General features: G+C 42.8%; 2 protein-coding genes across 13 annotated transcripts in view; one reads left to right on the top strand and one right to left on the bottom strand.

Annotated features, from left to right (window-relative positions):
• The window catches only part of ZNF608 (zinc finger protein 608), a 130,613-nt gene that overhangs the window by 16,084 nt on the left and 99,877 nt on the right, over positions 1-14,652 (bottom strand). For 7 of the 12 annotated variants that reach the window (XM_086410567.1, XM_086410569.1, XM_086410566.1 and 4 more), the window contains 6 exons: positions 11,948-12,035; positions 8,999-11,441; positions 6,947-7,364; positions 6,203-6,375; positions 4,699-4,852; positions 2,769-2,850 (listed from right to left, as the gene is read on the bottom strand). In XM_086410567.1, coding sequence (XP_086266693.1) covers positions 2,769-2,850; positions 4,699-4,852; positions 6,203-6,375; positions 6,947-7,364; positions 8,999-11,441; positions 11,948-12,035 — 3,358 coding nt within the window. Of the gene's footprint in view, positions 1-1,212; positions 2,211-2,768; positions 2,851-4,698; positions 4,853-6,202; positions 6,376-6,946; positions 7,365-8,998; positions 11,442-11,947; positions 12,036-14,652 lie in introns of those variants that run through there. The other 5 variants (XM_086410570.1, XM_086410568.1, XM_086410575.1 and 2 more) reach the window with 2 other exon arrangements.
• The window catches only part of LOC147368974 (uncharacterized), a 16,877-nt gene extending 2,225 nt beyond the window's left edge, over positions 1-14,652 (top strand). Inside the window, exon 2 of the mRNA XM_086410616.1 lies at positions 14,048-14,652. Coding sequence (XP_086266742.1) covers positions 14,048-14,487 — 440 coding nt within the window. The 3' untranslated portion in view covers positions 14,488-14,652. The remainder of the gene's footprint in view (positions 1-14,047) is intronic.

The following is a 14,652-nucleotide window of genomic DNA, read 5'->3' as shown; positions in this document are numbered from 1 at the left end:
AAAGTCACACTTCAAATGGTATTCTGAACAGAGAAATCACACTTGTTTAACCAAAATAAGACAAATTACATTAGGTCTTCAAGGGTACATCAAGATGTGGTCTAAGAACTGAAAAAATTTGATAAATTTAAAGAATGAGGAAAAATAGGTGAAATCCTCTGAAGCATAGGGATGAAACACCATAAAAAATGTTGGATGATATTCATAGCAAAAACCATTTTCAGGTGACTTCCAAAAATAAAGCAAGTATTTTTGATTGCAAATATCTATACATATGCGACGCAAAAGCCCCTCAGTAGAACTAACCGAAATACAACAAGACAAAATCTGTCAGCTTAGGAAACCAAGGGATAGAACCATCATTAGCAATTACAGTAAAATCATTAAAACTTACAGCTGGGATGAAGCATCAACCAGTCCAAACACATGATACACACCCCCACTTTTAGGGCTTTGGCTTCGTGTTTGCATCTCACTGCAGCGCTTTCCCCCAGAGATGCACATGGCTGCTTCCTCATCTCCTTGAGAGAGATTTTCCCGATCACTCTATTCGTAAACACCCACAAATCCCTCATGCCCACTTCCAGACTTTGTTTTTCTCCAGGGCATTTATCAACCATCTAACATACTCTGCATATAACTTACATACTTTATTATGCTTACCCAGACCTACTAGAAAATGCAAACAGGAATTTTGTTCATGGCTGTAACCCAGCACCTGTACAGTGCCTGGGATAAGGTAGGTGCTCAGACAGAATTTGCTGAGAAGGAAGAGAGAAAGGGAAGGAGGGAAGCAAAGAAAGGAAAAAAGAGGAAGCAGTTAATTCTGTATATTCAGCATAATGTATGCCAGTAAAACATTCTAATGACAAGTCAATCAAATGGCTAGCTGACTAACTTTTCATACATTTTACCTACTGTTCACATATCCACAAGACTAACATCTTTGGAATTATCATTCCATACCACATAAACCTGAAATCTGTAGTGATACTACATTTCATGTTTAGAGTAAATACCCAATAAAGATACATATATGCACTGAATTAAATCCACTATTTGGCTGTTAAACTTGGGTATCATATAAGAAAAGTTAATATCTCTGTACTATATCTTAACACACTGGACCTTCATAGATATTAAGGAACTGTTCTTTGAAAATAAGAATTATTATCAGCCAGCTAGAAATAATATGAGACAGACAAGAAGCCATTATATATATATAAAAAAAAACCTTTTTAATTCTGATTGCCAAATTATTTAAGGCAGGTATAAAAAAGGAAAGCATTCAATATACATTTTACATAAAATAAACTAGATTACAGCATAAAACAAGTAACCAGGCAATGGCGTTAAAGTCTCTCTCTTCTAAAACTGGATAATTGTAAACATTAAAAAAACAAAAAAACAAAAAACTGCAGGACTATTCAAGTAATAGAACAATCACAGATGTCTCTGGTATGCAGGCTATTGGGTTATTTGCCATTCAAGATTATCAAAAATGACACCTCATTATTCACAGATGCTCATTATTTCCCCACTTTAATCTTTACATTATATACAACACAGTTCTTGTGGTACTGGCAACCCCATGCCTTCCAAAAGTATTTTCTCCACAATACACAAGTACGAACAGTGACTACAGGAACATTTTACACTGATGCATCTTAACAGGAGCCACCATATAGACATCTAAATTGTACCAAAGTGTCATCATCACAGTTAGCCTTTCTGAGGGGTTCATGGGAATTATATGAAGGATATGCAAGGTTCAGGCACACTGATACATAACATTATTTATTTACAATTGAAAAGCAAAAGCAAAAAAAAAAAGAAAGTAAGCAGCCTTCTGAGGCTAACACTTTCCAACTTGACAAATACATTTTTTATCTCCTTTACTGAGTGGTTTGCGACTTGGCAGCAGACCCTGTGTGTGCGAGCCTGGTTACTGATACAAAAAGTAAAGAATATATATATATATATATATGTATATATACATATATGTATACGTATATATATATAAAACAGAAGTTTAATTACAGCAACATTTGTTACTCTGTGATAAAATCTGTAATTTACAAAAATGAAATGACTGGTTTTTGCCTGCCATTAAGGCATTTCAAATTAACACCATGGAACTGATGTCTGTATAAGCGCTTCCCCATGTGATCCAGTCACATGACAACGTACATTTCCAATCTTGTTATTCTCTGCAAAAGAAAAGAAAACCTTAGCAAATGTTCCATCCGCATTTGACACTGAGAATAAGAAAACTGTAAGACCAACAGACTTATTTTAATTCTGTTCAATTCAAGGAATTCAATCCCAGAGAAAGTGAATGAACACAAGGGTAATGATATACAACATGAAAAATAAATTATTTTCCTTTTTAAAACAACTTGAGCAGTAACTGAAAATATCAAAGAACAAACATCACTTTAGCACTATGACAGTAAACTCCTTCAGTTGCAACTTCATTTTTAAACAAAATAAAACAAAGGGAGTTAGAGTGAATTGTTTTAACAAGCATTGAAGACAACTTAAGAACTGTTAAAGAAACAGATCAGTTAATTACTAATGTACATTACAGCTATAAAAATGAGGTTCACAGTATAGAAGCTGCATCTGAAATACGGTGACATAGTAAGTACATTCACTACAACAATATCAAACCCTTAGGAGCTAAGGTTTTGGTCTAAAAAGCCTACACTTGTTTCCTCCCACCCATTACGACGTCTCTATCTAGAAAGCTGATTCCAAATACATACCTTCTTTGTGCAGGAAACATTCCCGATGCAGATGCCTGTGCAGCCACCTGCTGAGAGGCAACGAGGGCAGCAGAGGTCAGGCCTAATGGGGGAAAAATGCAGGGTTTCTGTGACTTTCAGAAAGGTTAAGAGTAGATGCAGGTCCAATGGTGAAAGGTTGCGGACCAGGGAGTAGCAATCTGGCCTTTGTACACACACACACACACACACACACGAAATGTTTCATGTAGCAAGGACAGAATACAAACTGCTCAGTCTAACCAGAGTCCATCTCTTCACTGAATACTCTGTGGTTTTCTTAATAGCTATTCAAAGAGAATACAGCATTCCATCTCTCTGGCTCTGCATGGTGCTAAATGGTTTGCACGCATTTCTGAATAGGAAGCCCAGGAGAAATAATAGGTACCAGGTAACAACAGGAATCAAAAGTCACAGTGAATTATAGGAGCGCCACGCTATTTGCTTAGAATACAATACTTTCATAATAACTTTTATCACTTTAACGTTTTCCCCAGTGACTGAACACAATGCATCCCATAAGGTACATGGAATCACTGAATTGAACTTAGAAACAGTCTTAACTTTCACCCTGCAAGAGCAGGGGAGCAGTAAGAGAATATAATAGATCCAAATGGCATGAAGTTGCCTAATAGGAAATTCTTTTAAATTCTATAGAAAACAATCATGGAAAAAAGATAGAGGAAATAAAAGTAAACCCTGAGGAAATGACTCCTTCTATGTTCTCTATGGTTTCTTTAACACCACTATTTGACACCAAGTAACATGGAATGAATAAATTAAAATGACCCTTTCACATTTGGACAGCATTTCCTACTTTTGGAAATACCTTCAAATGTATTATCTCGTATTCAGACAGCAGAGTAAGAAGGAACCTGGCAAACAGATACTTGTCCACAGTTCAATCTGTGCCCTTTCAAAATTCCTACGTGGAAGCCTTAACCCCCAAAGTGACTGTATTTGGACCTATACAGGAAGTAATTAAGGTTAAATGAGGTCCTAGGGGTAAGGCGCTGATCTTGAAGGATTAGTGTCCCTTAAGAAGAGATAGTAACTCTCTTCCCCCCACCTCTTGGTCCCCCAAGAAGTCACAGGAATACATAAGCAAGATGGTGACCATCTACAAGCCAAGAGGAGAGCTCTCTCACCAGAAATCAACCATGCTGGCACCCTGGTATCAGACTATCAGCCTCCAGAACTATGAGGAAATACATTTCTGTCGTTTAAAGCCATAAAGACTATGGTATTCTGTTACTGCAGTCAAAGCTAAGACAGCAAGGTCCTAGCAAGTGCTCTACTGGTAAAGATATTGCCCCTCCCTGCCCAGGCCATGAGCTGACAGAGCTAGGACAATCTGCTAAAACACCACGAACTGTCTGTGGTTCCTCATGTCAGTGCTATGGCTTTTAAAAATATTTCTCCTCTTTACTCCACGTTTCAATAGCAAAGGGCTGGAAGTCTCAGGATTAGGTTATAAAGAGTGTTGACCCTGACCGCATGACTCCCTTTACTTCCTCGGGAAAAGGAGCAACTTGGAGGCCTGAAGAGATCAAGGGAAGTCATTTCACCAAAGCCTCCCACCATCCCTCCCTGTCTTCTACACTTTTCCTGAAGCAGCTATCTGATCTTCTGATTGTTATATTTGGTGCCCCAGACACTGCCCACCACCAATAACATCAATAAGTGACAATTATTAAGTGGTAGCCACTTCACGTCTCATCAAAACACACAGAGATGTGGGAATACCCTTAGCTGTGTCCCAAGGATATACCAGGAAAGAAGTGTTAAAATTCCACCCCAGAGCTAATTAACTCAAAGCTCAACCTTTTCATTTGAAGACAAGAAAGGCAGTTTTGGAAACTGTTTTTCAAAGCAGGATGAATAAAGGCACAAGGAGAATGGAGCTGCTGACCTTGGAAAGGGTCGTACTGCCCAGGGATGAGTGGGTACCCCATGCCCACGTGGGTGTGGTGGTGAGTATGCAGGTGCCGCTGGCCAAAGGGGGAGTGGCGGTCCCGCTCCCTCTCGGCTTCCCGCTCCCTCTCAGCTGAGGCCTTTTCCACAGGCTGCAAAAGAAAAGACAGAGATTCCCCCCTTAATCCTTTGAGAAACAATTTGGAGGGGCGTAGTAAACCTCCCTGGTCCCTTCAGCAGTGGGTACTCCTAATATTAAACAAGTAAATACACAGACTCTTAGAAATTCTTTATTAATGGTAAATCATTTCAAAAGACATGCATTTCAACTGGAATTAAGCCAACACTATAGTCCTGCTCTGAGCCAAAGCAATATCAACATTTTCCTCAAATGAGTGAAATAAGAGGACTTCTCTATTCCCATTCATAATTGCAGGTTTAGAATTGACCCAATTTCTTTCTAAAAACAAGTTTCACATAGGGATGAAGGAGAAGGTGTTGCAGAGACTTCTTTAAGGTCAAGTTTTCTGATGACTATTCTAACTACATTTTCTGAGGAGAATGTATCTCACAATTTTAAACCTATCTTTATATTGAGCTCCATTGAGAACATACATCCTAATATTATAGATTACATCAATATCAAGCGCATGAAACCATTGCCCTGTGCCTCTGGAAGAATTCCAAAATCTTTCCATCTTTGAACACTCAGAGAAGTTCCAGTCCTCTAAAATCATAATTTGACTGAGGATCCTGTGTTTCTGAGACATTTTTTACTCATTTGAACTTAATCAGCCTTTCACTAAAGCTCTTTTTCTTACTTGAAAAAAAAACTTTATACTAGGAGTGCTCACAGTTAAAAGATGCATAAATCATTTTCTTTTAAGCTTCTTTTGAGTTTCAGGACACACGCAGATACACATCACAAAGCCTATATTTAATCTTTCCAACTTTCTTTTTTCTAGACCCAAACTACCACATCCTTTGTATTTTCTCTCTTCCCAATAGTCTCTGGGACTTTCTTTGCAGGGGGTGGGGAAGCAGAGCCATCTTTCACAAAGACATATGTCTGAATCACCTTAGCAGAGTTACAGGGATGTGTGGAGGAGTCAATGTCGAAGCACAATGGATGCAGTCAACACTCTTTAGCCAAGCGGCTCAGCAGCACATGAGTGCATCAGAAGTATTCTGCACCAAAGGTTGGTTCCTATGAATTTCAATGTCTGGCTGACTAGCATCCTCCTGGGTAAGCAAGGTAACAGATTTTCCAACAGAAGAGGCTGCTACTACCATACATGCTTTAACATTTTTTCCCCTCGTGTGTGAAAGCATCTTATTTTAAACATGCCATTCTTTCCTTATTAGGAAACAACACAAAACAAAACAGCATTCTTAAATCACAGCTGGGTTCCAAAGCCATTTATATTTCAAGACTGTTCTCTCGCTTGTCCCCTTTCCCCTTAAAACACAGTGCTTTTAAGTGACAACAAAAGGAAGCTTACAGCAGGAGACTTGCTGCGGTATTGGTTGGCATGCTGCTGGAGCAAATCCAGTGCTTTCGATTCAGTGGCTGTTTTCGTGTTGATGCTAGGGCTGGTATTGACTTTCTCTGCCTCTTCTCTCCCTGACATCTTCCCATAAACAGGATAATGAAATCCTGGAGAGAGATAGGCCCCTGCAGACACACAACAAATGCCACATCAAGTTACGAACGACATCTTTAAACAAAAACAACAAACCATTTGGGTTACATGAATTTGGGATAAGAGTCGGAGATCTTAAAATAGGGAATATTCCATTAAGAATGGGCTATATCGTCTTTAAACTGTATCGAGGTTCTCCGATTCTCTTCTCCCAGTTAACCCATCCTGATGATCAGAGGTTCTAAAAGAGAACAAGCTTACAGCCATTTCATCTGTTTACATGTGCAATTAAGACAAAAGAACAATAACTGTAATGATTATGACAGTAAGTGTTCAGAATGTATTCCTAGGCAATAAAATATCTGTCAGTCTCATAGCTACAGCAGACCATCAGATCCTATGGAAACTACAGCTAGTTTGACATTTCATCTAAAAACAAATCTGCCATTAATTCCATTTCACCTTAGGGACGTCTTTAAATAGCATTAAAAACAAGCCACACAATGTCACTCTTGAAGCCTCTAATTTATCCAGAGTTTTAAAACAGCTAGTACTTGAACACAGCCTCTTCCCTCCAATACAGTGAGAACCCATGACACGTACCAGGGTAACTGTGCATTAGGACGGGAGAAACAGCCCGGTATGCAGGGTGGCTGGGGTCATACATCTGCGGGTAAGGATAAGCATGCAAGTACTGTATGTAGGACTGATGCTGACTCATGGGCGAGGAGACAGCCACTCTGGTTCCCCGAGAGTCCTTCCAGTTCACGGGAGTCTTCCGATCATCGTTTTTCAGTTTGCCCTCATCCAAGGACTGAGAATCAGGACGTTTGGCCTCTTTGGGCTCCTCTTTGATGCTTGTTAATGATACAGGAAGGCTGGGCACACCACTCTCTTTGTTGGGGGTTTTTCTGGGACTATCCTCTTTTAATTTCTTTTCTCTATCAAGTTCTTCTGACTTTTGTGGATCCAAGTATTTGGGTTGGTATACATAATGATGCCATGTCCTTGTATCTGGATCCTGGTTTTGGAAAAAAGACTTATTAAAATAAAATTAACATTTTTAAGAAAAACTCATTCATCACCATGAAAGCACTATTACTATTACTTCTAATACTGAGGTAACATTTATTTATACGCTTACACTGTGAGCTTTACTGCCTCCTCTTACGAAGGAATGATGTCTAAGGCTGGCATGGTTAATAATCTCTTTTACAGAAGACAAAAGCAAAGCTCTTAAAGCTCAAGTAATATCAGGGTCACAATGCTGCCCAGTTTGTGGAGCTGGGCTTCAAAACTTAGCTTGGCTGGAATTCAGAGCTGGGGTGTTAATGTTAATTCTTAACATTAAATAACACCCTCAGACATACTCAATCTAACTCTCGTTTTTCCCTTACTATCTTACATAGGTAAAAAGAATATAAAAAACTCAAGCTGATAATATTAAGTTTTACCTACTGTTTAAGTTTTAATATAGCTTAAGTAATTGTATCAATTAACATCATTTAGAGGGGGGAACTCTTGGTTTCCTAATACACTTTCTTCATCCACTGTAGCCAAGGCTGAATAGAAACCAGATCGGTTCATTAATCCAAACAAAATTAAAAATGAACACCACACATTATGGCTTTACTACAGTAAACAAAGGCATCCATAACATGCACCCCCCGCCCCTCCAATTGCACAGTTCTAATGCAGCCCTGTGGTGTCACAGCCTGATTCGACTCCAGAAGCGGAGAAACTGAGGGCCTTTAAAATGACCTTTGTGGCTCCCCTGCAACCCATCCCATTCACGCTACAAACCCACTGGGTGCTTAGGGGCAGAAAAGCATGAAGAAAGGATTCTGTTGCTCTGGTTCACTGTGGACCTCTATATGCCCCCTCTAAGTGAGGGCTGGGGTGCCGGGAAATACCAGAATTAATACTTCTGGGACTACAGTTGAGTCAGGATGTCTGAATCGTGACAGAAAATGCTAGCACATGTGTGGTTTCACGGTGACCGATTTTCAGGTGTCGGCACATTTCACCTCGAGCTGGCCGACCGCGGGGCTCTGGGATGACTGCCCGAGGCCCATCCCCCTAGCTCCTCACTCCTCACAAGCGAGAGGCACTGAACCCTGCTTTGAGGCCCTTCATGTAGCGCAAAAAACAGAAGTCTAGACGCCTCAAGACACTCCAAGTTTCATCAAAAAGATACGTAGGAAATGTGAATTTAAGGACCCTGTCTTAATATCCCCAGAAGATGCCAAAATAAATTTGGAAATGTAAAAGAACAAATTATTTGAGTTCTCAGACTCAGAATCTTGGAGTTAGAGGGACCTCAGCCACCACAGGGTAGAATTCCCTCACTCTGGACTCAGTAAGACAATAAGGGACTTCATCAGAGTCAGTCAGTGGCAGGGAACATGAATCTGCAAAGCACGTAGCCAAGATTCTTTTTACTACACAACATGACAAGGAAATAGTGAGCAATGTATATTTCAGAGGTACACAAGAAATCCTGAGAGAATCACTTAAAACACTTCAAGAGAAGAGAAATCCAGCCTAAGGAACCCTTGGTTGATTTCCTGTGAAGAACTCTAACCAGATCAAGACCAGCCATGTACAAGTCTCAGGCTGCTCTCTCCCTGTGGGGGCCACGCTCCCCAATCTTACTTGTTTAAATCTCGAGGTTGGGTCTACACCTGTCTGCTTCATAGAGTCCATGACAGATTTCATTTCTACAGCCTCCTTAATAAGCTGGTGGTTTTCCATCTGCTTAGCTTTGAAGCTGTCGGCCTGAAGCTGCTGCTGGTGACTGGAGAGAAGCTGCGATTTACCTGTCTCCTCAGTTTTATTAGGCACTGACGGCCCTAGTTTAGAATGGTTTTTGTTAGGCTCTGGAGTAGAGGGAGCTTTTGAGACTGTGGCCGATGGCATGTTTTTCTGTTTACTGTCCTCCTTGCCCAGCTCTTTCAAAGGGAGTTCGTTTTTCCTTTCACAGTCTCCTCTCCCAGTTTGGGCCATTTTCTGCTCTGCCAGCCTCTGGTCCTCATAGTACTTCTCATACTGCTGTCTATAGGCAGGGCTGGTGGCCATCAGAGACTTCTGGTCCATATAGAGCCCGTAGGCATACTGGCCGTAAAACAGTGACTGAGCCAGGGCCGGGTGTCTCTGGGTGATCACCGACTGGTGCTGAGGCTGTAAGGATGCAGGGTTATGGTCCACTTTCTTAGCCTCGAGCTGCTCTGCTTTGTCTTTCTTATCCGCCTCTTCCTCAGACTCCTTCTTGATCTTCATTCCCTGTGTGCTCCCGCCATTCCCAGCTACAGAGGCACCCATTTGCGCAGGGTGCATGTAACTGGGAGAATAATAAGGATCGTAGCCATGGTAATAGGGAGAGTGGGACTCTTTCATCTGAGATGACTGTGCTGTCGTTGAAGAATGTCCTTTCACAGAGCCATCCTTACTAGAGAGTATATCTGATGGGGAACTGGTCTTCGACCTCACGCCCTCTGACCTGCTGTCAGAACCACCGTCATCAGCAGCATCGGAGATGTCTGAGTAGGCGGGGCTGCTCGTCTTGGCCGCAGAACTCTCGGCCCCGTTCTGGGTCAGCACGTGCAGCGGGGCCATGGGCGCCTGTCCGTTCACCAAAGTGCTGCACTCCATCCTTGAGGCACTCCCGATGGAAGGGCTGGGAGCGTTGTCTGTAAAAGTGTAAACCTTATCAGCCTCGGCTTTGATACTAGCCATCCGACTCTCTTGAGACTCGGACAGTCCATTTGCCAGCCCTTCATTCTTGCTGAGATGGTCCTTTAAAAAATGTCCGGATAAATCTTTCCCAGTCCCCTTGGCATCCTCGAGTTTGCCCAGCTTTGCATCCATTTTCGGGCTCCCCGTCTCTTTCCCTTCTTTGTCCTTCAGCTTTCGCTTCTCCTTTTTCTTTTTGTCCTTGAGTGACACGAGGGCTGGGTTCACGGTGATGGGCTCCCCCATAATTGTGGGCTTTGGCTGAATGGGTTTTAACGGAGGACTCTTTGGTGTGGCCTGAACAACTGTGGTCAGTCCGGGTATGGTCCCCGTAGTGGTGCTTGGAAAGGCTGCAGTGGGAATAGCGATTAGCTGCGGGGGTGTGGGAGCCGGGGCAGGAGCAATGGGCCGGGCAGTTTTAAGTTTAGAGAGGTTTTTGTCCATTTTGCAATTGTTGGCTTTTTTGCCCTTTTCTTTCTCTCCCAAGGTTTTCTTGTCAATTAATCCTTCTGCTTCCAGTTTGGGCATTTCCACAGTCAAACTGCCATCCACTGCTGAGCAGCTGTCTAAGGTGGCTGTCATGTTGGAGATGACTGGAAGATTATTGAGGTCATTGTTAAGACCCTTCTTTTTGCCAGAATTCTTCCCAGCCTTCGCTCCAATAACAGAACCTGGGCCATTGCTCAGGAGCTCTCTCTTTCCCTTGGGGGTGCCGGGGGGGTTCCCTGAGCCAGGGGACACTGGCGCCTTCACCTGCTCGTAAGTTGATACACTTGTGCTTGGCTCGCTGCATTCCAGCGCCACATTGCTCAAGGCCTCCTCGCAGTCTGAGATCTTGTCCTCACTATCTGGTTCGAACTCCAGCTTGTTCTCTGGGTCTAAGTGGGCATGAGCCTGGTGGTACCTGAGGCCGTTGATGTGCTTGTACTTTTTGTTGCAGTTTGGGTGGGGACAATCAATCAACACGGGAGAAGAACAGCCCTGGTCCAAAAAAGTCGTCTCTGGTTTCCCTTGAGGGGTGGTGGGAGTGCTTCTGGAATTTGTGCGGACACGCTTCCCGGGCTTACTGTCCTCGGAGCTGGAGTTCAGGTCTAGCTCCATCGGAGGCTTGTTTTTCCTTTTGTTGGTGGAGGAGGGGCTGGCTTTGATGTCCTCAGCAGCACAATTCGGGGGTGTCCTCCGCCCGCTGGCATTGAGGCTGCCCCGCCTCCCCTTCCCATTGGCCCCGCCTCTGTTCTTGTTCTGCAGCCCTCTGGACTCTGTGAAGCTGGCCTCCGAGCCCGGGGCAGCTGCGGTAGACCTCGCCCTTTTCCCTCGGCCTCGGCCCCCTCTCATCTCCAGGTCGCTGGTTGGTGACTCGCAGAACCTAGGGAAGCAAGTAACAGCCGTCAAAATGGGCACTTCCAAAGGAGCCAGGTGAAATCATGAGGCATGCAATGTGGTAAAGAGCAGTCAACACCCCAGCAGCTTGACAGCTGGGCCCAGATGAGGAAAAGACACCCAATTCTTCCACTGACAATTTCAATACCTAGGACAGATCAGGCTACCAATGGCTTATGTTCTTCCTCAGAAAACCAGCTCAGCTAGCTAAGCTTCCAACGCAGTTCAAATTCCCGTGTTGACAAAAAGAAAACAAAGGAGATAGAGGAGGGGCAGGAAGTAGCGATCACCCTAAAAACAAGCAATGTGGCATCTGCATTTTATTGTGTTCAACCCTGAATTGCTCATTGCTCTTTTGCTTGGTTTCAATTACAACCTGCCTTTCAAGTATTATTAGTCTCTCTCTGTAGTTTCCTTGCACAGAGAAGGAGAGGGGAAGACGAGGGAGGAGGAGAGAAAGACAGAGGCTGAAATCAAAGGCCCTGTGCCTACCTGGGAGGGGCCCAGTCGTGCTTGGTGCAGTCCAGTAAGGTCCCTACGTAAGTCTTGTTCCTCCACGTGACATTGACCACTAGGACACCTGCAGGAGTGGGGAGTGAAGAAGGACCAAGGTTAGCACAAATTACCCTATTTCCAGTTCATTTATTATTACTATTCTTTTTACCAGCAGAGCTCTATTCTCATTTGCTTTCAAAAGCTGTGGTTTGCATTCTTCCTCTTTCTGGTTTCAGTGACCTCAAGCAAAAACCCACAGGAAATTGTGTGTGTGTGTGTGTGCGCGTGTGTTCATGAGCATACTTGTGTGGTACAAAAGGGTAAGGCTGTGTGTGAGAGGGTAATCAAGATACTGCTGACAGAAGGAAATGGTTTTTGCCATGTCCTGCTGTAAAACAGCAACACTCACCTCTTAATTTTTCTATTATTACACATAATTGCTTTCGTTTGGCAAGCAGCCAACAAAAACTAAGCGCCAGTTACCAGTGCTTAAAACAGAAAGTGACTGAAAGGAATCGGTTTTGTTTCCAATTCAACAAAATAAAATAATGGTGATTTTTATTTAGGGAAAAAAATGATGTGCATGCAAGAGGGAGCTTGGAGTTCAGATAGGAGACAATCAGCTATGATTTATTTTTCCTAATCCTCTCCTCTCTGGCTTTGTGAGACAAGAATTAGCCTTAGTATGGTATCTATTTCACTGTTTGGTCTTGTTTCATATTAAGGACTCCTAAAATAGCCCTCTTAAGAAAATGTATGTACACAATAGGTTTGCTCTTGGGGTTATCTTTAGAATCAACTTTAGTAAGCATTTGCCACAGAGGATAAGGAAAAAAAAAAAAACAAACCCTCAAAACCAACACACTTGTTTCCTGCAAGCAATTCTGCTTTTCCCAACTGCTCTGCAGACAATTTAATTTAGCACTGCATCTGTGAATTACTAACTTAAGTGCACTTAGTATACCAAATGTCAGAGGGAAACAAAATATAACATCCTCTTTATTTCTCCAGAGGACAAGTGCCTTAAAAAAAAAAAAAAAAAAAAAAACAACTTATTTCTTTAAAAGCACACATTAAAAGGAGGTAGATTTTGCTTTTGAGACATATATAAACTATTAGGGTAAAGAAATAAAGTAAGTGTGTCTTAGTTTCTATAAACCACCAGTCTTCCTTCTTCCTTGGAAACACCAAGAGACAATACTCAATGTCTGTTTCTAGCTGGTTTACACACTTGCTCACTGCCATTTGAATTCTGCAGAGAACTTGTATTGAACTCCTTTGTGGTAAGGGACACCTCTCAAGGTAAGACTCATTTCCTTGGGAATGTCTTTAATAGCAGGTAAAATATTTGGATAGTTGGGACTCAAGTAGTGGGGAAGAAAGGATTTCTTTCAAAAGTCCCAAAAAGAGATTTAAAAATTGTTTCCCATATGGTCTGTGTTACTATTACTTAGGTGACAGCTGAATTTACTCACTATATCAATGGAGGTGGTGGGAGGCGGGGGAATTACATGAAGGAAAGTAAGCATTTCCTCAAATCATAGTTGATTCCATTCTAATTCCTTCACAGGAAAAAAAAAAACCCACACTCAAGTCATTGAGTATAAAAATGCTTATTGAGATGAGAGTCAATGGTAATTAGGCATTTGGTAAAAATGTGCACAAGACAGAACAATTGGAGGAAAGGATTCTTTATGAGCACAACCCTTCAGGAAAAGGGAGGGGGTGGAGACAAGGCGAAGGGGAAGACGGAGCTGCTTTTCTCATCATCTGCTCTCTGGGGCACTGTGTGTGGTGTCAAAGACCTTTGCAGCTGCTTAAAATTCTTTAGCATGTCAGCTATATTTACAGTGCAGGAATATATCTGTATTGCCAGAAGGTTACTGCATTTTAGCTTTAGATGCAATAGGCTGAATCACTGCGTTCCTGAGTCCCTGATGTAGCACAAATGTATAATTAAAATTGCTTGAAAGGAAACATGAAAGAAACAACAAACCCTCCATTCTTACAGTAATAAAATTAAAAACAGGAAAAGTCTGCACAGACACTTAACATTTGTCTGCAGTGAAAGGCTTTTGTTATTGCTTTTCCCCTAAGGGTTTCGCGTTTCCAGCAAATGCTGGCCGTGGATTGGCCGGTGCCTGCTGGGAACGCCAGCGTCTGATTGGCTGAGCCAAGGGCGGCCGCCCGGAGCAAAGGCTGGGGATAAAGAAGTATCGCCAGGGGAAGAGGAGGCGGCCCGGCTGCCGCAGCGGTGGACCGTCCACGAGGCCCGGGCACGCTCCCCAAGCCGGGGTTCTCTTGGGGACAGCGGGCTGCCCAGCTCCATAAATCAATGCGGGCTGGTCCGTGTGATGAAAGGCTACTGTCCACGTGACCGCGCTGAGTTTCCCACCACGACCCACGCAGAGATGCTCCACGAAGCACACCAGCCTGCACACCACCCTCAGCATCGAATTCCTGGTCTTGGAACAGGACAAAGGGAAACCTGGGAGCCGGAGAGGACGGGACCCCAATATGCAGCAGTTAATCACTGAGTATGTGGGGTTATCGGGTGAAGCTATCAGAGGCGAAACAACTTCCACACTGCAAAACTATTCCCATCGCCTGATACTATTTCTAGACGCCACACTTATCTAAGTACAAGTAACAATCACCATTATTAGCACTTGGTGGGAATAAAATTCTTTTTTAAAAATGTC

The sequence above is a fragment of the Bos grunniens genome, chromosome 7 (genome assembly GCF_055505025.1).
Source record: "Bos grunniens cultivar Pamir isolate PY7600 chromosome 7, Bosgru_T2T1.0, whole genome shotgun sequence".
Taxonomy (NCBI): Eukaryota; Metazoa; Chordata; class Mammalia; order Artiodactyla; family Bovidae; genus Bos; species Bos grunniens.
This window is presented reverse-complemented; position numbering and strand designations above follow the sequence as displayed.